This window comes from Paroedura picta, chromosome 2 (assembly GCF_049243985.1).
Source record: "Paroedura picta isolate Pp20150507F chromosome 2, Ppicta_v3.0, whole genome shotgun sequence".
Classification (NCBI taxonomy): Eukaryota; Metazoa; Chordata; class Lepidosauria; order Squamata; family Gekkonidae; genus Paroedura; species Paroedura picta.
The window spans coordinates 109,685,346-109,710,593 of record NC_135370.1 but is presented as its reverse complement, the minus strand read 5'-3'; the positions used below and the strand labels follow the sequence as shown (position 1 = coordinate 109,710,593).

General features: G+C 41.5%; 1 protein-coding gene across 3 annotated transcripts in view; it reads left to right on the top strand.

Moving 5' to 3' along the window:
- PRMT3 (protein arginine methyltransferase 3) overlaps positions 1 to 25,248 on the top strand; it is a 90,766-nt gene that overhangs the window by 24,987 nt on the left and 40,531 nt on the right. For all 3 annotated transcript variants that reach the window (XR_013228352.1, XM_077322033.1, XM_077322032.1), the window contains exons 10-11: positions 3,308 to 3,407; positions 11,407 to 11,485. Coding sequence is in view for 2 of the 3 variants with exons in the window: in XM_077322033.1 (XP_077178148.1) it covers positions 3,308 to 3,407; positions 11,407 to 11,485 (179 nt within the window). In the remaining variant the exon portion in view is untranslated. The remainder of the gene's footprint in view (positions 1 to 3,307; positions 3,408 to 11,406; positions 11,486 to 25,248) is intronic.

The window sequence follows — 25,248 nt, the reverse complement described above, 5'->3', positions numbered from 1 at the left end:
CGCAGTGACCCAGCAGGCCTCAGATGTCCCAAAGCATTTTCCAATTGTCTTCCCTTCCTCTCCCCATAGCAGACTCCCCACGAGGGAGGTGGGGTAGAGAGCCTCACATGGAAGCTGGCAACCCTAAGAGGAAGACTCTCTGTGCACAGCAGTCTTGACCATAGTAAGGTTTTATACTGGTTTTTTATTTGCCAGGCCAAGGTAGAAAAAGTTATTTTAGTTCCTATGTCTCTCCAGCCATTTAGTTGTTCACTATTTACAGTTTCAGGCTCAAAATATTTATTTAGATCTTCCTGCACTTTCCAGACTCACAGGACTGATGCTGGTCTGTATGCCTGTACTCCAGAATACAAACAGTTGCTGGTAAGGGCTGGCCATAGCCCAGGAGGGACACACCTGCACCACTTCCTCCCAACTGCAGGCAAAAATGGCTCTTTTGAAGGCTGGACTCTGAGGCATTGTACGATGTTGAAGTCCCATCTCCAAACCTCCAGGAATATATCCAACCCAGGGGTAGCCAACCTCCAGGTGGGGCCTAGAGAGCTCCTGGAATTACAGCTCAACTGCCGAGTATAAATATCAGCTCCCCAGGCAGAAAGGGCTACTTTGGAGATGGTTGTGGTAGAGAAGAAACATTTAAGGACTCCCACACAGGTTGTTGTTGAATTGAAAGACTTGAGGCCTACTGCATAGGGTGGTTGTGCAGATGAAACAGGGGACAAAAGAACCTCTACAACAGCATCTGATTTTGTCTGCAGAATAGCGCTGTGCAGTGGCCTCAAATCTGCAGAGAGTTGCAAAGAAGAAAGACACATGGCTTGGCTGTGTCTAACCCCCGGCCAGAGCAGTATTTTAAGTGAGGAGGGGCTTTTCTGTGGCCTCCCTGTCAGCCAACTGTTTGGCAGAAGGGGAAAGTTCCCCCCCCCTCAAAAGGAAGGCCCTCAGACTCCCCTGCGTTGCTCTTGGAAAGGCCTCCCTCCCCTCAGTCAGGGGCTATCACCGGCTCCTTTGGAACAGGCCTGAAGGGAGGGGGAGGGAGGGAGAGCACTCACCAGCCTCCTGCCAGCTCTGTCAGGGGTTTGAGGCAAAGTGAAGGAAGTTACAGTTGGACGCGACAGTTAGGACAGCCTTGGGGTGAAAAGGGCTGGTGCAGCCTGTCCAACTGTAACGTTCTCATCCCCCTCGGCAGCCCTGCTGACCTCCTCTCCCCATGGTGGTCAGGGGCAGATTGGCAGCAATGTCACCAGATTGCCCCTAGCTGGGCGGGCCTTGTCAGAACTTTGGCCGTGTCATAAATTTGGCTTCGTGCCACTCAACTGGCTGGAACTCTGGTCTGTCCTGGTGAAGGCCCAATCAGAAGGCGCCTTAGCCTTTTATGTTTATACAGCGACAGCTGTATAAAGATAGAGGCCCTGAGTTGCAAAAGAAGGAACGCAATCAAAGAGCATGTATTCACATTTTGCCTTTTTTTTTAAAAAAGTTCTTCAGCTACATTTCCTAAGTTTTCATGTATTGCTGTTCCATAAATTAAAGGTTATTAGGTTTGTCCATGCAAGCTGTCACGCAAAGTTTGCATTATTCTAGGAGCTGACTGCTTTTGTATGGGGAGCCACTCCATACAATCAAAACCTTTTTTCTGAAGTCCTTTTCCCCTTGGACTTGAAAATGATACCTGTGGTTCTTCAATAGTAAATTGTTGATTCATCCATCTTGGGGAATGTTTACTATTTATTGCATTTCACTCACCATGTCTTTAAGCAGTGACATAATGCCCAGGAAATGCATTGTGAGTAAGTAAATGAGCCAACTGCCAAATACTTGTTTAATAGATGTAGTACTTGGGTGTTAACAACTTTTGACGCCGAATGGGATATTCTGGCAATACTTATGTGATCTCTCCTGCTAAATATGAACAGATTGGTTCATGAAACTTTTCACCCATAACTTAACATCACCCAACTATCAATTCTCCGAAGTTATTAAAAGTGTAATGAGATTATTGGGTTGGGTTGTACGTCAGATGTAGAGAGATTGCAGGAATAACATGTTGAAGAAAGGGCACAGGTAGCAATTGCACTGGAGAAATAAATTTCAGTGATGTGAATAATTACTCTGTCCTGTCTAACATTAGCTGTCATGATAATAGCACATGAAAAGAAGATTGATACAGTGTGCTTCAGAGAAAGTAAATGCCATTAAAACTTGCTTTCAGATTTACCTGTTAAATAACCATGCAGCTTATTTAGAAAATGAAACATCTGCATATCTTTGCTGCAGAAGTAATGCAGTAGTTTTGCACTGGAACTAGAGGATGGTATTATCAAAGTAAAATGAGAAATATGACTTCTTCATGCAATAACTGTATTATCTGTAGGGAACATTTGTTGGTAGCTTTTCCATTTTATTTCTCAAAAATGTATAAACACCCTTTTTGGTACAGCTGAATACCCCGATAATATTTTAAAGTTGAAAAAGAATAGCGGTAAGAGAATTAGGGGCATATAACTCAACTACATAAAAATAGAAGTGCATTGTTGGGACTAAGTTAATCTATTCGGACTAAAAATTGAAAGGTTGTAAATGTGCCCCTTTTTGTTTTCCTCCTTCCATTTGTCCCTTATCTTAAAGTTTCAAGCATTAATGGAGGTTATTAGTACTCTGAGTATTTAAAATGTTGTACACTGGAAATATTGAGGCTTAATTTACACATTACTCAAGTTGTTACTGTACACATTGGGATAGGAACTGCCATTTTGTTTTATTAATACTTATGCTTTAAGGTAGAAATGATATTGGTATAATTACTTTCTTTGAAAAATAAGCTCAAAGTTCCCACTGCAGTGCATAAGGAACTAAATTTACTAGTTAGCTTATCAGAGCTGATTCTCCTAGGTCTGGGGGCTTCAAACATTTACAACTAATGCACATTTTACAGATGGCAGCATCAGTCTGAGAGCGGCAACCTGCCCAAGACTACAAAGACAAGTTTGTACCAGAGGTCTCTGTATGCTAGTCCAACCCTCTGATGGCCCATAACACTGGGTCTCCTTGGAGGGGAGGGAACACAGAATTACCAACACAGAATTACCATTCAATTTGGGTTAATATGGGCCAGCTACCGAAGGATTAAAAATTCTTCTCTGAGCATCTTTCTAACATACAGTGCAGAAAAATACAATTTTTTAAGCAAAGAATCTATAGTGGTATTTCAATACAATCTCTGTGCTCTTAACATGTTACACTAATGTCAGTATAGTAAATCCATATTATGGAATATGTAGCCAGATATTTCTGTTATCTTTTGCAGACTTAACAGACTTGAAAATACCATTTCTTTAATCAAAGGAAGAATTGAAGAAGTTGATTTGCCTGTTGAAACAGTAGATGTTATAATTTCTGAATGGATGGTAAGATCACCAATATGCTATTTATTAATAAAAATTAACTAGTTTCTTTAATGAAAGAAATACTTATTCTGGAGTTTAATGATTTATGTAATTACAGAAAGGATATGTAATAGTTCTGTAACTCAGATTTTGATTGTAGAAATTGGATTGAGATAGTAGAAAAGAGTAAGAATCCAGTAGCACTTTAAGACTAACACAGTGTGTGGTAGAGTATGAGCTTTTGAGTCACTGCTGACTTCTGCAGCTGCATCTGAAGGAGTGAACAGTGACTTATGAAAGTTCATACCCTATGACAAATTTTGATAATCTTTAAAGGTGCTGGAATCTTACTCTTTTCTACTGCTGCAGGCAGACTAACACAGCTACCCATTTTGTTCTATTTCTATGGTTTGAGATACTAATATCAAACAAGCTTAAGGGATGATCTGTTTGGTGCTGTCTGTTGAAGTTCAGATAGTAGATGAAGAATCCAGTTCTTAGTGAATTTTCTATGGGCAGGCAGAGCTTGACAGGGCAGCAGCAAACAGTGATAGAGCTGGTGTTGTTAACTACTAAGAACTGGTTATCCCTGAAGTATCTTTATGCTTCAAAGGTATTAAAATTAGGAAAGGCCTTCATGTGTCTCAATGGGAAGTAGCCCAGGTTTTAACACTCTATCAGACTGGCGTGTAAGTCCATCAGTCTTCATTGCATCAGCAAAAAAGCCAAAGTAACAACACAACAATTCCATCAAAGTGAAAACAAGAAGATTCCACACACTTTCGTGCAGGGGCTTTGTCAGAAAAAGCAGTGCTTCAGCAGGCTGCTAGCTCATGTCACCAAAAGTGACAAACCTTTATTGCATGTTGACAGATTGAAACCAGCAAGTTAGAGTTTTTCTGCCTGAAATGACAGCAGGTTATTGGATTGGTTAAAGTTCTTTAGAATTTTGTTTGCGCTGACTGCTTGGAAATTCAACAAGTTGTATATTTTGGCAGCTCTGAACAGGACCAGTTTTGTATGAGAAAATAGAAAATGGAATGTAAAACTAAATTATTTCTGTAGCTACCCCCAAACCTTTCTTCTTTTTATCCATAGAATATAGTTTGGCTTCTCTAATGTTATCACCGTATGGAATGGGGAGTTCCTGCACAAAAACAAATACTCTTGGAAATACAGAAATACTGTCAGACCATACATTTGGGTCAACACACATATTTTTCCATTGTGGCAAACTAACAAGTTAGCGTGCAGTGTTTTTTTTTTCATTGGGGAAACAATTTTCCATAGGACACAGAATGAAGAGATAAATTATACATTTTATATCACTATAGAACTGTTTTCTTTATGTAGAAGAGTTGGTTTCTATACCCTCCTTTTCCCTACCTGAAGGAGTTTCAGAATGGCTTTCCTTTCTCTCCCCATAGCAGATACCCTGTGAGGTAGGTGAGGCTGAGAGAATTCTGACAGAACTGCTCTGTGAGAACAGCTCTAATGGGACTGTGACTAGCCCTAGGTCACCCAGTTGGCTACATGTGAAGGAGTGGGGTTTCAAACCTGGCTTCCCATATTAGAAGCTGCTGCTCCTAACCACCATACAAAGCTGGCTCTGTCATCTGTCTACTTGACCCAAAAAACCATCACAAGTGTCTGCTTTCCTCAGATTTAGAGATCGAATTAATTAGTAGTTTTTCACATGAATTCTGTTCCTATAAGGCATGTGATAATAAATAGTGCAGACTGGAACCCCTTTTCATACTATGCGTGCATAATTGGAATTTAATAAAATGTATATGACCTACTTTTAAAAGCTAATTATAATTGACATTTATTTACACAATAAAGACTACTTGTAGCCCAAGAAGTAAAGCTGATTTTGCACAAACAAGTATAATTAGATCAGAATGTATGTCTGTTTACTAACCATTAAATTTCTGTACACTGGCTTTTTTGTTTTACTTTTGGTTTGCATCTGTTGTGCAAACGGTATTGGGATTCCCAATCCCAACTGGTTTTTCTTTTTTTCCCCCCTTTGCCTTTATATTTCTGTTTATCTTCTTGATGCCAGTTCTTTTTTTCTAAAAGCTTTACAACATAAATAATAAATATGAAGACATGCAGTGTTTTGAGTATATGCTTAATCTGTACCTAAGAGACCGTCTCTCTGCCTATACCCCCAAAAGAGCATTACGCTCTGCCACCGCCAGCTGGTTGCGGATCCCTGGCCCCAAAGAAGCACATCGGTTCTCAACAAGGGTCAGAGCTTTTCTTGTCCTAGCCCCCACCTGGTGGAACGAGTTCCCTGAAGAGATCAGGGCCCTGTCCAAACTCCCAAAATTCCGCAGGGCCTGAAGAAGGGAGCACCAGGCATTTGCCTGAGACTGACCACAGGTCCCCCCTCAGACATCCTCTCCATGGCCTGAACCAGTCTGTCCTCTTTAAGGGCCTTAGCTAAGTTCCATTCCTGTTATATTGTTTAAGATCACTGAAATTGTGTTATTTAGATTATTGTTGTTGTATTTGTTTGTTATATATTAATTCGTTCCATGTATAGAAATAAAATAAATAAATACATAAAATTAATTCATCTAAAAAGGATTACATAAGAAGGAATGTTATGATTTTGGGAATTTAATATAGTAGTTTCACTTCTTTCTGTGAGCTTTACACTGATGTGAGAGAAAGAAGGATATAAAATAAACGGTGCTACTGATTATGGTATAGTGGTAGCAGTTCCAAAGGTGTTAGCTTTGCAATTAAGTATAAACTGTGGTAGCATTTTGAAGACCTTAAAAGCACACCTACAGAGTGAGTGACTGAGTGTGTGTGTGTACACTAGTTAAAACTGAAACATGTCCCAGATGATGGTACATTGCTGGAGAAATGTACTATAGAAGTAGGTAGGTGAGCCAGCTTGTGAACAAGGCTGTTTTATATGCAAGCAGTAGTGTGCTTCTGTTCCCTCGAGGTACAGAATTTTAAGAGGTAATGATGTTTTACAGTAATTAGAGTAATTCTACATACAGTAGTTAACTGTGAAACAAGAATGGCTGTGCAGCATGCTGGTTTTCCAGAATATTCATCTTACCTGTAGAAGGAAATAATTTGGTATATATATTTGGGAAGGGAATTTTTAGTGGGGATTTTACTTTCTTCACACTTTGATTCATTATACTGCTGTACAAGGATGAATAAGCATCAGTATCCCAACAAGTAAAATGTTGCCTTAGAATTCCTGGGTAAAATGTTTTCCTTCTAAGGTATTTTCTAATTTTACCATTCAAATACGTAGTCCTAGCTTTAAAAAAAAAAAACCCTTGGTAACTACTAATATCAGAAAAAAATTTCTATCATCTTATATAATCTCTAGCAAAAATATTTTAAGAGCTGGCATACAACATAGGATTGGATCCAGCGGAAACTCGTAAGGTTGGGGGAAATGGACCTTTCCTCACCTTCTCTTTTCCCAGGTAGCCTGCTGTTTGTCCTGTAACCCTCCCCACCAAAAAAAAGAACACAAAGTAATGCAGTGAAGAGGCAGAGTTGAGTGTTGCTGCCTTCTCTGTTGAAATAAATTCCCAGTGGAAGAAGGAGTCATTTCGTGATTTATCCTCACTATTGCAGCGCCCCATACCACAATGTGTTTTGTTTGTGAGGCACTTGCAACCTTCACAACACGCTATGTAGGGAAGGAAAAGTGTGGGAAGATTCAGTGTGCCAACACCTTTTTTGTGGGTGGATCCTAACCTCCAGCTTTAGGGAGCAGTTTATAGCCAGGCTTTTCTGAATAGCTCCTGGTAGGGGCTATATGGGAAAAGTAGACAGGTCTGAGAGGAAGCACTTTGTTCCTGGCCAACTATGGCAGGAAGGAACTAGACAAGGTTCGATGGCCAGGGCTTTAAAAGTAATTTGCTTTGATACGGTAGCATTTTGTTAATCAGCCAGAGCTGCTTAAATTGTATTTATTTTTTTGTCTTTTCTGATACCTACCTACTTAAGTGCTTCAAGTACAGCCAGGAGTTTTCTTAGCTATCATGGAAAGGCAAATATGCTGGTATAAAAGGTGAAGCAGATCCTCCTACAATACCTTGTTATAATTTCCTTCCTTAGTTCCACTGGAAGCGAACATGTCCCTTGTATGTCTTGGTTTATTTGCCAGCCAGATTAATTAATATTCCGTTCACAATTCTGTGTAGTATGGATCTCTTTGCTGTAATTAATTTTGAAGGTTCTAATGCAAGCTTTTGAAAAAAATCTGAACCTTGTCAGTGTGGAAGCAGGAGCATCCCAGAGCATCATAGGAGAAATGTCAGGTATAATTCTCTTTCCAGATGGCACCCCTACAGGTGAGGCAGTAGCCTGTGAAATTACATTCTAAATTACACTAGAGATGAGCACTACACACAGAGCGACGCATTCAGAAATTGGTAATAAATGACTTGATTGAAAGTGAGGGACAGTGCCAACGTAACTTAGGGGGATGTGATCTTGCATGAGAGAATGGCGATCTAAGGAAAGGCTGAAGAACCAAAGTGAGTGAAGTCTGAAGGGGGACAGTGATATCTGTTATACAGCAAAATAATTTTGTCTGTGGCCTGCCTTTTTATTTCCTGGAACCTCCAATGTGGCTCTCAACATAAAATCATAAAATAATGCCATAAGAAATAATGCACACAGATATCATCACTCACTATAAAACTAATGAAATCCTCCCTGCACCTGGGAGGTAAATGGAGGGAATATAAGATATGCAGCAATTTGCAGGGTGTAGATTAGCACTGAGGGTCGTGACCTAACATCACTTAGGTGCATTTAGGTCTTGTCTCAGATAATCTGCATACATACCCTTCTGCTGGACTGTGTTTAAAGTCTGGAAAAGGAATGGTGTGTGACCATTTCTCATGATTTCACTGTACTTCCTTTGTTATGAAGAAGTAGAAGAGCTGAAAATCCCATGGTGAGCACAACAGAAAGCCTGCAGGCCTCTACTGAACCAAAGCATACACTTCATACTTAGCAAGCAGCAACAGACATTTAGTATGTAGCAGATAAGTCTCTCTTGGCTGTCTTGGAGCCATTCAAGATTGGCTGCAGGAGGATTTCTGGGAAGCATGAAAATAGGAAATGATCAGAGCATAGAAATCAAGAAGGAGATTGCAGCAGCCCCCAGTTTTTACTGAATTCTATTTGAGGCTGTGTTAATCTCTATGTGCAATTCCAGAGGAGTAGTTCTCTGCAGCCATAATTAGGGTCTTGTGTACACCTGAAGGATACATTTCTTGTGAAATAAACGGTCATGAGGCAGAAGCACTTACTTACAAAAACATATGCTGTAAGCAATTGGTCAGTGTGACAGGCTCTTTCTGCCAGCTGAAGAGACCCAGACAGCCCCTTATCATTTGGGGGATTCATGTTTGTTTTGAACTGCAAACTTCCCCTCAGTTACAAGATATTTTTAGGGTAGCAAGTATAAAGGCTCTGGATTACAGCTGAGAAACAAGTATTTGAGTCTGAAGAGTACACAGATCACTGAAGCAACAATAAAGCAACAAAGAATATTTGTTGATATGCAGGTTGTATAGTGAATTTTATTTAATGCTTGTGGGTGTAAACTGACTTTCACTGACTCACCACTGGGTTGGATTCTTTCACATACACACAGAGGATTCCACCCATACCAACCTGCCTTTTCTTAAGTGTCACTCTAAATAATTTGTAGTCTGTTTATCAAACTGTCAATTCTCAGAGGCAGACCCCGAAAATGTCTGCTGCTGCGCTTCCCTCCAACATCCCAACCCACTTTGAAAGGTGATTGGATGCTGGAGCAGCCATCCCATAGACCTGGGTGTGAAACAGTTGAGTACCTCTTTTTCCTTTAAGGACAGGACAGTTTCCTGTCGATCACAGTAGGTCTTCAAGATATGGTAGGACTCTTTGCTATTTTGTGTGTATGTGTGTGTGAAAGAGAGAAAAAGTTCCACATCTTTTGGAGGCAAGAATATAAGAACTTTGTCTTACTGGGTCACATTATAGGTCCCTTCTCTTTCAGTAATTTGTCTTGAGAACCAGCTTGGTGTAATGGTTAAGGACAGAAGCCTCTAATCTGGAGAACTGGGTTTGATTCCCCACTCCTCCACATGCAGCCAGCTGGGTGACCCTGGGCCAGCAGCAGTTCTCTCGGCCTCACCCACCTCACAGGTTGTCTGTTGTACGGAAAGAAAGAGGAAGCAACTGTAAGCTGCTTTAAGACTAGTTCAGGTAGTAAAGTGGAGTACAAAAACTGAGCTCCTCTTCTTCCTCAGATTGCATGTCAAGCTGGCTATCAGGTGGTACAGCTCTAAATCAAAGTGGGTACTTTACATCATGAATTTCACAGTCTGGGCCCAGTATACCTGAGGGACCGCCTCTCTTTGGGGTCTCTGGCCCCAAAGAAGCCCGTTTGACCTCAACCAGGGCCAGAGCTTTCTCCATTCTGACCCCCTCCTGGTGGAACGAGCTCCTAGAGGAGATCAGGGCCCTGACAGAACCTAAACAGTTCCACAGGGCCTGCAAAAGGGAGCTCCTCCACCAGGTATTTGGTTGAAGTCGACCCAAACCATCGCTTCCAATTGGCCCCCAAGCTTCCCCCCTCCTACTACGACGGACACCAATCTGCCTAACCCACTGGGTCCCAGTAAGAGTTGAGCGGAGTCTCTTGAAATTCCATTTTCTAATCTTATTGTTATGATGTTCCGTTATTGTTATTATAATGTTATTACTGTTGTTATTGTTACCAACTGTTACTATATGTTATCTGTATCTTTTCTTGTTTCCTGTAAACTGTCCTGAGCCTTTGGGGAGGGTGGTATATAAATATAATAAATAAATAAATAAATTATAAGCACTAAAGTTGTCTTCCATATAAGGGCTCTTTCTGTCAGCCGTTATAGGTTAAGTGAGCAAAGTTTTGAAAAACTCATGTTTTGATTTCATTGATGGATTATAGGCTTGATCGGCTATGGGGGGCATCTTCCATTCCAGTTTCAGTTTGCCTGAATGAAGTTTAGTAACTTGATACACAACTCTCAGCCGCTCATCACTGTGTTTGTGTTCCTATTGATACCGGTTGATTGCTGCCTCAGCGTACATTTCCATCAATGCCTAGGTGACTTGAAAAAAATGTTAATATAATTTCAAGTTTTACAGATTTATCTTTGAAAACAAACACAACACAAAAGTACACCTGTTACTCTGAACAATGTGCTGCCTGTCATGATTAAATGTGAAGGCTAATAAATAACTTGTGGAAGCAAGGATAAAATACGGTGGTATTTTTTAAAAGACGTGTTAACTTGCCCACTTTGCTCCTGAAGCCATCTTGTGGCATCTGCTACAGCCTCCATATTGTCTTCTGCTGCCAAGGATACTAGCATCAGGGCATGATGGGTAAGCAACCCTCTGCCAGCTTTTCCAAACCTCTGCTACTTTTCTTGCAAAGAGAGAAGGGACTCTCTATAGATTCTCTTCTACCCTACACACCGCACAGATATATTTTAATGGATAGAGATGCTTTAGAAGAGTTCACCAGCTACATCATGCAAACCAAAAAAGAAATTATAGATGATGAAACTGAGGCCCTTAATCATTTGGCAGGCAAATGCTAGACCAGTAAGGAAAAGTGGCTTATTTGACTTAAAGAGAGAGGAAGGGATAAATTATTAAGTGGAAGGATAAAGCAAGCCTATATGGTGGTTATATGGTTGCTCCAATTCTCTCCAATATATGCTACAGAGGAATTTCACTGCCAATAAAGTAGGTAAGGGTCTGTTTATTATGAAATAATTCCTGTATTAGCAGCAGCTAACAGAAATAAAAAACAACAACTGTTAGAGTGACATCTCTGTAGTCGAGTAGGGAGCAATGCACACTATTTGTCCTCACAAACTTTATGCTGCAAAACATTCTAAAACACATCTTGTAAGATCTGTGTGTGGTTATAGAAGAATTTCTTTAATAAGGCATTTTGTCTTCCAATATACAGGGATATTTCCTCCTTTTTGAGTCAATGCTGGATTCTGTGATTTATGCGAGGAACAAGTACCTGGCAAAAGGTGGTTCAGGTTAGTCTACAGTTCTGTTTTAATAAACCATCTCTGGGGAAGCAAAAGATTTAGACTCTGCTATGCATGACTAAGAAAGTTCATACCTGAGATGAAAAATGCTTCCATTAGTAGAAGCTTCAAGGCATTCATTTTATACTATGGGTAATACAAAACCTTTGATGGGATATTTGGGCCTTTAAAGAAAATAGCATTTTTAAAGAACAGTTTGACTTTACAAAAACAGAAGTGTAATCCTTGAAAGGTTATAAAGTTTTTTGTTGTTGAAAAACAGGATAAGGATTTCACTGTGGGAAAACTCCATGAAGGTTGAAGTAATCTAATTTTAAAAAGTTTATTTATATACTGAAAATCCAATTCTGAACAAGGTTCCATCCTTCTGTTGAAATTAGTGGGCTTAGAAGAGTGTAACTCTTCTTGGGATTGCACTGTTTGTGTGTGTACATAGTTGTCAGACTTGCTGTAAGGAAATCATGAAAACTGGAGGTCTTCAATGAATCAAAGCTTTTTAGGGGGAGGAATCTAAGGTGTAAGTAGTTTGTGGTGAAGGTTTCTTTTATGATCAGTTCCATGTTGTATGACTAAAGATTTGATTATCATTTGTTGCAATATGGTCAGAGAATTGGAGCACATGGACTATGTGTGAGATATGCATTCTAACTATATTTGAGTTTGTGTTTTTTTAAATTTCAGTTTGGTTTGTTTCATTTTATGTTCCATCATGAATGTTGATTAATCAGTAAATACATAGTTTTTATAGAATTCTTATGTTGCCACATAACCACTCGGTAGAATAACTCAATCTATAAAATATTCGAAGCGCTTAAATTACGTTGGTATTTTGTTGCATGCACAAGAGCGCAGACTAGCTTCGCTACCTACAGTCCAAAAGGTTTTTCACTATTTCATTGCAGTTTTTTTAAGGAAATAGTTTTGGATGTTAAACCATTAAAGAAACTTTATGGAGTGTTATATTTGTTTGTCAGAACACATACTTGCAATCTTCCCACTCTTAAAAAATCTAATTTCCATACACTGAAACCTTATCAACTGCATTCAGCTTCTTAGAATCTATAAGTATATTTCTTCCCTATCTCTAATCTGTGGGTGAAACATACTGTGAGAAGCACCTGGAAGTGGTTGCAGCCAAAGGGGAGGATAGTAGACAGCCCACCATGTACTGTCTGCAAGCACCCTGAAGAAAAAGTGGGGTTGGGAAGAACAAATCATCAAGAACTGCCCTGAGCCCATGGGACAGGGTAGTATAAAAATGTAATAAATAAATAAGAGCTGTTGCTAAAAGCCCAGGAGGGTCGGGTGTGCAGCCAAGCACCTTCATCACCAGGCTCGCACTGGACCCTTAATGTAGATGCTGCCACTGTTTGTCCTGCTGCCAACATGTTCCCACTCCACAGCTGCTGCTGGGCTTGAACAAATGCTGGTGCTTTGCTCTGTTCTCACATCAGCCCTTCAGCATCAGAAGCTGGAGATCAACTGCTCGGAGGTCCGGTGGTAGCCCAATAAGTAGCAGGGTAGACCAGACAGGAGACTTTGGCCTCCAGGTCAGCCTAGAGCCCCCCCCCCACGGTAGCCCCCCCCCCCCAGGCACACCCAGGTTGCCAGTTTGAACAGCCACCAGACCAATTGGCAAGTCTGACACTGTCCAACAAGAGGAGGAAGGGGAAACCCCCATCTTTCATCTGCTCCTGGCCCCATGACCACAAAGACAGCTCTGGGTAATTCTGGAGCTGTGGCTTGATATTTCTGTTTGTACATTGGCTATTTTGTAGTGTCTCATATTAAATATATGCAAGTGTTTGAGTTGTGTGTATTGTCATTTAAAGCACTCTGGGAGAGCTGGTCTTTGCCTCACCTTAGCATTATAACCCCATAGAACCCTGCCTTGTTTCATTGCAGATATATTTTGCATGTCTGTAGCATTAATAATTCAGAGGTATTCATTGTTATATTGTTAAAAGACTAAGGAAAACATTTTCGGGAAAGGGGAAATTCTGTTGTTGAAAGCTTTCCATTTTAATGCAGGTGGGGAGTCATAATTTAAACTGCCAAAAGGAACACAGCTGCCGCAGCAAGTCAGAGCGATAACAAAATGGAAACATTTTCTACAGCTTGCTTTCTTTTTCTCTTGGGGCAAGTTTAGAGTCTTGCAAAGCTAGCAAGGAACACTTCTTGCTCTAATTCTAAATGGTGCAGCTGTGCAATCTCAGCTTTTCAGTCTTGCTGCAACATGGTAAGCCAGCAGTGCCAAGAACGCAACATATTAATAACTTGCCAAGAACAGGATTGGGCGGGCTAGAAAGGTAACCTGAAAGATTGTGACAAAAAAGGGATATGGCTTGGAACACAGTGCTAATATAAAAAGGTATTGTAATTATTTAATTATCAGCGTCAGACAGAGCTGGAAAAGTCCACAAAAGATCACCCTGTCCAGCCGCCCACTTTCTTGGAGATTTAAAAAACACATATGCCTGACAGGTGCTCATCCCGTCTCCTCCTAAAGATTTCCAATGAAGAAGACTCCACCACCCTCCGAGGCAGCATATTCCATTTACAAACAGCCCTCATTGGAAAGTGTTAAAATGTCATTTGAAAACCACATTCATATTGTTCTTAAATACCTGTGCCTACTATATAGATGAGTGTTCAAACATATAAATATAGGTAAAATAGGAAAATTATATTGCAATACAAGAACCAAATATATTTTGGCTAAAAGCATTCCTCAGTGGTAAACCTCAAATACCATTCCTCAGTGGTAAACCTGTACAATAAACAAAGATGTATATAAAATTCATCATATGCAGAATGGGCCTAAGACTCTTATAACAAATGGACCTGAAATGAAAGGAGAAAAATTCTACAAATGGCTTAGTCCCAGCAGAAGACAAAAGCAACATGTATATTTATCAAGGCCATTGTAGAACCAAACAAAAGCAAAGCATAAGTATTAATTTGGGACATTAAATGGTGCAAAATTCCACAGTATCAGGATCACACAGTAGAATGGACGACAGATCATTTAATGCAGTGTTCATCTGTTGTCTTCATAGAAAAGCCCTCTTGAATAATTCAGTTTTGTACAATTTGTGGAAAGCCACATGAGTTAGATATTTCTGACCTCCTCAGGCTGCATGCATTCAGCAGTTGTTGATTTGGCAGCTGCAGAAGACCCTGCCCTGATGAGTGAAGCTGTTGTGGCAGAGCATTGGAGGATAGGTGATCTTGCGGATATGAGGCTCCAGGTCCGTGTATTTGATAATTAATACCATAAATTAAGCTCAGTAATTGAACAGACAGTGAAGTGCCTGCAGGATGGGAGTAATATGCATGTTCCCATCTAGCTCTTGATCATAGCCAAACAGTGGCATTCTGCACTAGTTGGAGTTTTTTTTTCCTTCATGTTTCTAGTTCATTTCTTTTTTTTAAATAATTTTATTATTTATTATATGAAGCATTTACAGAAAAGTAAAGAGAAAAAAAGCGACCAGCTGATATGGTTTGCCATCCTCTTTTAACATACATATTCAGTTCCCATCACATATTAATCCTGATCTAGAAGTTATTACCATCTTTCTTAGCAGAGTAATTGTTGATACATATGAGAGTATAATCTATTATAAGAATATATTCTATTATTGTCTAGAAGTTTTTACCATCTTTCTTAGCAAAATGATTGTTAATACATATGAGAGTATGATCTGTTATAAGAATATATTCTATTATTATCTTAAGTGATATAAGGTCGGTCCCCTTCATAAATTGGCCCTGACCTAAGAGTTACTGCTGCTGTCTTGTTAATACATATGAAGTATAGTTTGCCATCCTCTTTTAGCATACATATTGGCATACATATTCAGTTCCCATCACATATTGATCCTGATCTAGAAGTTATTACCATCTTTCTTAGCAGAGTAATTGTTGATAAGAATATATTCTATTATTGTCTTAGATAATATAAAGTCAGTTCCCTTCATATATTGGTCCTGACCTAAAAGTTACTGCTGCTGTCTTTCCCACAGGAAGCCAGGAGAATGCTCCACTGTTCATCACATCCTTCAGGTGGTTGCAGAAAATGAAATTGTATTTTTTTCCATAGTAACGCCTGATGATTCCTACATAGAGTATTTCTAGTTGTCCTTCTGTCAGGGCCAAAGAAGTCTCTTGCTTGATTCTTGCTTGCAGTCGCCTTTAAGTAGGCTCTGTATACTTTATCAATCCGGATCTCTTCCTCTGGTTGCACAGAGATATCTCCTGATAGCTTCCTGCGTGCTGTCGCCTTTGAATAGACTCTTTTTATTTTGTTGATCCAAATCACTTCCTGCTCTAAATAGACTTCCATGTTTTCGGTGCTTTCCTTCCTTAAATCTGTTTTCCCAAGTTCTTCCAAGGTGCTTTTGATTTTTACGTCCCTAGCTCTCTCCCCCTCCTGTTGATTAACTTCCAGACATTGAATTCTCGTTTGAAGTATTGTTGGCTGAGTTGTGTTTTCATCAGCTGTTTTTTCCAAACTGTCGGTTCTGTCTAAAAGCTCTTTCTTAGTCTTTCGGATTTCCTTTTCCACCTTATTGACTGCTTTCGGTATCTTTGAGTTCCCTTCGCATAACAAATGGAAAAACTGTGCCTTAGTTAATTTTTCCATAGTTCTAGGCAGTCACAAACTATAAACAGTCTCCACAGATCTGTAGGACCCTCAGGATGCCGTTCCCAGTTCCTGGGGCGACCGGCAAGCGAGATTTGCGTATCTGCTCAGGTCTGCCAGGTGCGGTTGCTCCTGACCCTCAGCATGGCTTAAGAGCCGGACAGAAGCCCAGCTGTTACGGCGCCATCTTCAGTCGTCCTCTCACTAGTTGGAGTTTTTGAACTGAGTTTGAGGGGAGACCAATATGCATTGTGTTATAGCAGTCTAGTCTCAATGTTATATGGTATGGATCCAGGTGGTCTGATCGATTATATCAAAATAAGAGACTAGGCTGAGTTGGAAGAAAGCCGTTTTTGCGACTGCATTAACTTGCTTCTCCAGTAATAAAGCTAGATTCAGTAAAATCCCAAGGCTCTTAACTGAGTCAGCAGGGGTCAAATAAACCCAGTCAAAAGAATGGAGCACAATATACTTAAAGATCTTCACCTTTCCAACCATTATTACCTCTGTCTTTTTAGGGCTTAGTTTCAGTTTGTTCACTCTTGGCCAATTTACCTCAGTAGCCAGTTATTTCAGGGCCTCTACTGCATGGGTCCACACACTGATGAAGCTGCAATTGATTTGTCCTAAGCTCTTTACATCACAATTGAAAAGCATGTAAGCTTTGGCACCCTGTGGAACTCACACAGCAACCCTTCGAGTCTGATCTCTGAGGAATGATATGAACCAGTTCAGTACACATGCCGATACCTACTTCTGCCTCCAGATACAAGATGAAATGTTGTAGTTAAGTCCAACAAGAGCAACAAGGAGGCATGGCCTTTGTTTACACTTAGACAAAAGTCATCAATTAAAGCTAGAAGAGCTGTCTTTTGTCCCATATCAGAGTCTAAAGTCAAAATGTAGAGCAGATGAGCTTTCTAATACGACCTAGAGTTGGTCTTACTGCTTGGTGTAGAGGTTAGGAGTGTGGATTTCTAATCTGGTGAGCAGAGTTTGATTCCCCGCTCTTCTTCCTTATGCAGCCAGCTGGGTGACCTTGGGCTCGCCACTGCACTGATAAAGCTGTTCTGACTGAGCAATAATATCAGGGTTCTCTCAGCCTCACCCACCTGACAGGGTGTCTGTTGTGGGGAGAGGAAAGAGAAGGTGATTGTAAGCTGCTTTGAGACTCCTTTGGGTAGAGAAAAGCGGAATCCACTGGCTCGACATGATCAAAGCCTACACAGGGATGACCATGAACCAACTAAAAGAAGCAGTGAGACATGGGCACATGGCGGAGACTTTCCTATAGAATTGCCAAGGGTCAGACATGACTGAACGGATAACAACAACAACAGTTATGTAGTAAACCAGGCGGCCAGTTCACGGCCCAGGGCAGGCATGGTCATAGAGGGGCAACCTTGTTGATAGCTTAAAGGAGCTTCATGTTCCATATTCCCACTGAAACTTCAGTTGAGCATGTGTTTGGGATCCTAAAATCTCTCAGTAGGTTTCATAAACCATCATGGACAGATCATTTTAACTGGGTTTCCTCTCATGCAGAGCATTGGAACTTTAACCACATTCATTTCCGATTTAAGTACGTAGTGGTCAGACCCAGTGGTACATCAAGGGCAGCAGAGTGTGTGCGCGCAGCTCTGAGTTGCAGTCAGAGTGCATTACATGTAGAGTGCATTACAACTGTCTGCTCTTAATGTTACTATGGCATGGAACTAAGCAGCTATGGACTTCCATTTCCCCCCCTAGAACATCTCTTACAGTCCTTCCACGGCAATTTCTGCCCTCCCTTTGCTTTCCTCTTTTTGCCTTTCAACAACTTTTCTCCTGCCTTTTTATCTTTCTACTGGCCTTTGTCATGACAGAGAGCCTGTCATGTATGGCAAGAAAGGAAGAGAAGTGTTTATTACTTCCAAGGCTGTGCTTGTTCTATAGTTTTGCTTGTAACTCACCATCCTCAATACAATGGCTAAATTTAATCTGGTCATGATCCAGGAGGCCCAGATCACCAGAGTAGCTCAGGTAGTGTTTTTCCATCTATGCCAGGCCAGGCTACTAGTCCCCAATCTATTCCCGGAACACATGACCACAGCGATCCATGCAACAACTCCAGTCTGGATTTCTGTAACTTGCTGTATATGGGCCTTGAAGCTTCAGCAGGTGCAGAGTGCAACTGCTAGGGTCCTCGCAAGAACACCTTGGAGGGTCCATATCCAGCCAGTGCTGAGGCAGCTGCATTGGTTACCGGTTGAGTGCCGGATCAAGTTCAAAGTGCTGGTACTAACCTTTTAAGGCTCTACGTGGTCTGTGTTCAGTATACTTGTGGAACAGTCTTTCTCCCTATCCCCTTGGCTCTTCATTCTGTGGGTGCTAATAGAGTGGTGAGCCCTGGTCTACAAGAAGTTTTCCTGGCTTCAACCCTGGTCTACAAGAAGTTTGCCTGGCTTCAACCCTGGCCCTGGCCCTGGCCCCAGCCTAGTGAAATGAGCTTTTGGAAGAGCTTAGGGCCCTGCCCGAGCTAACTCAGTTCCATGGGTCCTGCAATATGGAGCTCTTCTACCAGGTATTTGGTAGAGATCAGGCTGACAAACCTTGTCCCCCCTGAGGTTGCTTGCTGAAACAGCAATCCTGGGGGCTTGGGGTTAGACTTGTTTTGGAGGGTTGACAGACTGGGGGGAATGGGGAAGGTTCTGGGAAGGTTCTGTAGATTAGCGATCCCCAACCTGTGGGCTGTGGACCACATGTGGTCCTTTGACTAATTGGAGGTGGGCCCCGAAGGACGCCTTCTCCCCCCCGGCTCTTTACTTCACCCCCCCGGCCCTTTACAACACACTTCGGGTGTCATTGTCTCCCATCACTCTCAGATGGGACTATCTAGTTGCAGAGAAACAAGCTCAGGGTTCCCATTGATTTGTCATTGTCATGAGTTAAAATTTCCATGAAAATAAAATGTTTCTTATGTTCATTGTTGTGGCGTGTCTGTATCTTATTTTGAAGGGATGTTTAAACATTACCATAGCGATCAGAGAGCGTTAGGCAGTGGTTGAGAGTAGAGGAATAAACTACCCCCCCACACACACACACACACACCGGGCCTCAGTAAAAGGCGTTGAGTAGTCCCTGGTGATAAAAAGGTTGGGGACCACTGCTGTAGATCATAAATTCTGTATGATTTTATTGTATGTTTTACTGATGTTAGCTGCTGCGAGATGACAGGCCGGGAGCAGTGGCCTTAAAATATAGTTAATTAATAGATGTAGTGATGTTGAATACCTTTGAGCTACTAAAGAAACAGCTTGAATATAATTTTTTAATCTGTAGGTAAAACAACAAAATGCTTCTATAATTTCTTGGTATTAAGGATGGTCAAACAGTAAATATACTCGAAAGTTCTGAGCTAGGTTTAATTCATAACATCTTTCCTATTGTAAGGGGTTTATGTCAGGTGAGTTAAGGTTTTTACCTAACTTATTTTATGACTACATGGTAGTGTTATGCACACAGTTGTAATTTAGCATAATATGGTAGGAATGTAACTTTTATATTATTATTGTTGTTATTGTTATTATTAATAATAATAAAAACATTTCTTACTTGCCTCTCCCCGAAGGCTCGAAGCGAGTTACAATATTAAAAACCCCAATTAAAATTTTGTACAACCCACCCTGAAATTGTACTAGAGGGGAGGGAGAAAGAGGGTGATGTTGGCATTCGCTACTGCTACTCGTAGAAGGGGGGGGGGGCCCTGCTCACCCTTGACACCCGGCCTCAACTATAGACGTGGCGGAAGAGCTCCATTTTACAGGCCTTGCGGAAAGATGAAAGCTCCTGCAGTGCCCACAGCTCCTCTGGGAGTTCATTCCACCAGATTTGGGCCAGGGCCGAAAAGGCCCTGGCCCTGGTTGAGGCCTGGCGCACCTCCCTAGGAACAGGAACGACCAATAAATTAACACCCGCAGAACGTAGTGTCCTGCGGGGGGCATAGAGTGACAAACGGTCCCTCAGATATGCTGGGACCAGACCGTGTAAGGCCTTAAATGTCAAAACCTAAACTTTGAACCGGATCTGGAAGATAACTGGTAGCCAGTGCAGCTGCCTCAGAACAGGCTGGATGTGGGCCCTCCAAGATGTACCAGTGAGGACCCTAGCAGCTGTGTTCTGCACCAGCTGAAGTTTCTGGATCAAGCGCAAGGGTAGGCCTACGTAGAGCGAATTACAGAAATCTATTCTGGAGGTGATCATCGCATGGATCACAGTGGCTAGATGTTCAGAGGACAGGTAGGGTGCTAGTAGCCGAGCTTGGCGAAAATGAAAAAAAGCCTGGCTGGCTACCTTCTTGATCTGTACCTCAATAGTTAAGGAGGCATCAATGGTCACACCCAGATTTCTGGCTTGAGGGGTGATCTTAAGTTGCATCTCTGCCAGGGAGGGTAAATGTGTTTCCTCGCCTGCCCCCCTACGCTCCAACTACACGAGCTCCATCTTGGAGGGGTTGAGTTTCAGACAACTCTGCTCCAACCATTCAGCCACGGCTTCCAAACGTCTGGTGAATGGATCTGGGGGAGAGTTTGGGTAGCCATCCATGAGAAGGTAGAGCTGGGTGTCATCAGTGTACTGCCCAAAACTCCTCACCAGCTGGGCCAGAGGGCTCATAAAGATGTTAAATAGCGTGGGAGAAAGTACTGAGCCCTGAGGGACTCCACAAGGAAGTCGATAAGGGCCCGATAGATCCTCCCCCTCTGCCACCCTCTGGGTCCAGTTCTGGAGAAAGGAGCGTATCCAGCTAAGAGCTGTACTCTGTATCCCTGTCGCGGCAAGGCAGTGTGCCAGCAGTTCATAATCAACCACATCAAATGTGGCTGACGGATCTAATAGAACAAGCATGGCCAAGCCGCCTCAGTCCAGCTGACATTGTAGATCATCTAACACGGCGACCAACACTGTCTCTACCCCGTGGCCAGGACAAAAGCCAGACTGATATGGATCGAGTGCCAAAATTTCCTCCAGGAATGTCAGGAGCTGGTCTACCATGGCCCTTTCCACCACCTTCCCCAGAAACGCAAGATGGGCAACTGGTTTCTTAAAGCGATGGTTTCTTAAGGAGAGGACAAACCACCGCCTCCTTCAAAGGCTCAGGGAACTCACCAGATCTCTCTCTCTCTCTGTCTCTCTCCCTCTCTGTCTATATTTAGCATGGTCCTATAATTTTTCTCCTAATTTGGGAGGATCATCCAGGTTTGTCAAAAAATATGAACCGTTGAATTATCCACAGACAGGGGCGCATTGCCTTTGTTGGACAGTGTGTGGAAAAGGGAGGGGAGGCACCACCACCTGAACCAGGTAGCAAGAGGTGGCATTGATCCTGCAATTGGTTGGAGGAGGGGAGAACTAGAGCTACTATTTTTTCCCTCCCTGTGGAGTTGGTTGGGCAGCCAGGTGGGCAGGGCATGAAGAAGAGTTGGCTTGTGAGATTCTCCTTTTCCCATGGCTTTGTCTCTCCCCCACCTGTTACTGGTCAGGGGGAACAGGAGCCTGAACTAGCAGACAGCTGAGTGACTGGGGGGAGGGAAGATAGGATCACCCCATGATTCTTGCAGGTTCCTACTTGTAGGTAACTAGAATATGTTAGAATTTCATTACAAAATGTCAGCGTGTGGAGACACAAGCCCATTGACTGAATAGTGAACTAAGGCTTGGAGAAACCTTTCTGATACAGCCATTTACCCCAAAGATATATATTTTTAAATTATCGTAGGGATTTATGTAAAGTGAAGTGGGAGGTTGTAGTAATGGAGGGAAAATTGGTAGCATTTCTGGTCATTTGGATTACACCAGCATTTCTGCTAGAACCAAAGGAGGGAGGGCCACATTTTGATGCTCAAAAGCATCAAACATTTTATGATAATCATGAGACTCATATGATCAAACCCCTATACTGAACTGGGGCTGTGTTGAGGAGAGGAATTGGCAAGATCATTCTTGTCTCTTGTGCCTTCAGAAAGCTTGGTAGGAAGCCTTGGCAAATGAGCCATAACCCTGTAATAGAGGACATAATTCTAAGTGGGTAGCTACAATGAAATACTAATTTTGAAATGCAGAACTAACAAATTAATTTCACAAGGACAGAAATGGAGATCTGTTTAAAATGCAGCTATCACTGTAAAAGAATCAGGTCGATAGGGAGAGACCAGTGGCATGAAAAGCAGGGATAGGGATAGGGATATATATTAACTTCCTTTTCCCAATAGAATACGATGTTAACAGCACTACTAACTTTATTGTCCCCTTTATTTAGTAGGATTTTAAATAGAACATTTGTGCCTTTGGGCATTTAACTGATGCTCTCCTGCTAGCTAGTTTGGGAGGTTAATGGATACCTGGTAAATGGTTTCCTATGTTTCTCTATAAATCAACCAGCAGGTGGGGTTCAAACTGCAGAAGACCTCATAGTATATGCAGCCTAGTTTTGCATTACATGAAGCAACAGAACTGATGCTGCTGTCAAACATCAATGAGATTAAAATATACTACATTAACATTGGGAAGGAACTTCTTCAAGATTTGGGCTAGAGGTCTGGTAACCCTCTTGCCTCTGGATTTATAATGGAAGTGCTCTGATACAATGCAAGATGTTTTAATCCAGGGATTTTTTTTTACCACAACCATATTTATATAATGGAATTAAACAAAATGTGCTGGTGTTTTGCTTGTCAGAAGTGGCTTTTTATTTATTTTCTGCAGGGCTATAAGCAAAGGGATAGGAAAAATAAGGTGCTATCAAATACAAAGAAAAACTGCCACGCCACACATGAGCATTCCTGTTAGTTTTCGGTGCTGTGTTCAGTCCTCATCCCGGATTAGCTGCTAAAATAGAAGGCATTGTTGTGCTGGGTGAATCTTGGGTGGGGGGATGTGTGTGAAATTGGTTTCCTGGTACAAATCTGACAAACATAAAACATACTTATAAAAGTATGGAGGGAAGCATGTAATATAATGTGTGCACTCATTTTATGTGTAAGGTCACCAATTCTGCTGCTATTTTATTGATATCTGGGATACAGATTTCCTTATGAAGCCATAGCAAGGTGTAATCTGAATCCTAAATTCCCAGTGTTGAGTCTGACACTTCAGACACTGTACCATACTAATATGCACAAAACATAAGTATTCTGTACCTGGTGCAGCTAGAACATGGACTCCTAAACCAAAGCTGGATGGCCATTCTGATTTTGCTGTTGAAATGTTGAATAATGTTTCTCAGGCAGGTTGAAATCAAAGAAGGTACTTTCTTCCAAACTACTTGTCAATAGTTCACTAGGTTCAAAGTCCTGAAGGAGTTAGTATCCCATTTAAAATCCTGCTAAATGAACTGTACAATTAGGCCACAGGCATTGCAATGAGAAAGAAAAGACAACATACCTTAAATGCATTCATATTTCACAGATAATTTATCACTACCATCCAGAACTGACTGTCTTATACCAACCATAAAATCAGCAATTTAACATAGCATAGACAAAGTCTGGGCTTCTTCATATTCAGTGGTCTTCCCTGATATGAGGAAAGGAGTATTGTAGCAGAGAAGGAAAGGAATAAATTGACTTTAAACACAGACTATGGGAGGAGGATTTGGGGTGGGAGTATCATATTTGTCTCGCAGACAATTTTTAAAAGGAAATCCTGGGGGTTACCCTATATCAATTTTGGGCTTTCCCTGGAAGTAACGTAGTGGTGCAGACAACATTGTACTCCCACCCATTGTCCCTGCTCCCCATCCGTCTCACCACTTGTCAGGCACAGCCTGAAAACACTACCCATACCTCAAGGCTGGACATAGAATGAGAGACAAGAAAAAAACAGAAAGGTGGAACCCATTATCTGGTGTGATTCCTTGCAGGCCTCCAATTTTATTTCTATGAATGAGTTTAACAACCTTGTGCTTATCACCAGAGTGATGAAACTATGCTATCCACAGATTTTGATTTTGTGCTTCGCTTGCTTGTGTGACTCCTAACTTTTAGTGAAATAATAATTTGTACATTTAAAAGTGGGCCTGATGAACATTGAGCACGTTCTTTGTCTGCTAGGTCCTGCAGAATGTTGAGGGCAGTTGAACATCATCTGTGTATGTGAGAGTGAGGGAGAGAGACAGATTCTGGAATAGTTAAAGCTTTTTTCCTGGAAAAACCCATGGCAAGAAGAAATTACTCTCCTCATTTTTTATTTTCCTCTTGATTTTTTTCTTCTTTTTGCTGCAGCCTGTGTACTATTCTAGAAGCTCCCTGAATTCAGGGAGACTCAAGCAACTGAAGTGGGAGAGGGAAGATGGCAGGTTCCCTTTTGAAAAACTGCTCCTTTGGAAAAAGAGTTGAATTCAACCCATTGTGTTAGTTGGAACTTGATGCTTTCTGTATAGTAGTATGTTTGGCACAATGTGGACTAGCAGTTGTTGTGATCCCACGATGTACCTCAACTTCTATGAAATCTTTAACACATTAAACAGTTATCTGAGAAAGGAGGCTCTTATTCCAAAAATAAATTTGCTGTATGAAGAGTATGCTTGCTTGATATTCATTTACAACTCTGTCTACTTCCTCATTAGAACAGCCTTACCCTCTTAATGTTCTTAAATTTGTGAGGCACTGCTTAAGGGATAAAAGATTTCCCATCTCACTTTGCTCTCTGTATGAGCTGTTGTGGGTGACAAATGATCCTGGGGCAGTGAATCGAGAAGGACACAGATGACAAACCCATGAATTTGTAGAGTGGGCTGCTGCGAGATGTGTCTGATCAGCATTTAATATCACCTATGATGAGGCATAATTGAATCAGATAAAAGCCACATGACAGAATATGAGAACTAGAAATTCTTTTAAAATCTCACGCAAACTGACCAGTCACCAAAATATATGTTCAGATGCTTCCCCATAAACTGTGGTCTTCACAAAAGTAAGAAATTGCAGTACTGGTTGGATCGGTTCTGTTCTAACAAAGAGAAAAATAAGACTGCATAATGTAATACTGAATGAAACAAGCATACAAATGGTGACCCTGTCCAGAAAACCATAAGCCAGCATAGAGGGTTATGAATGCACTGCAGAGT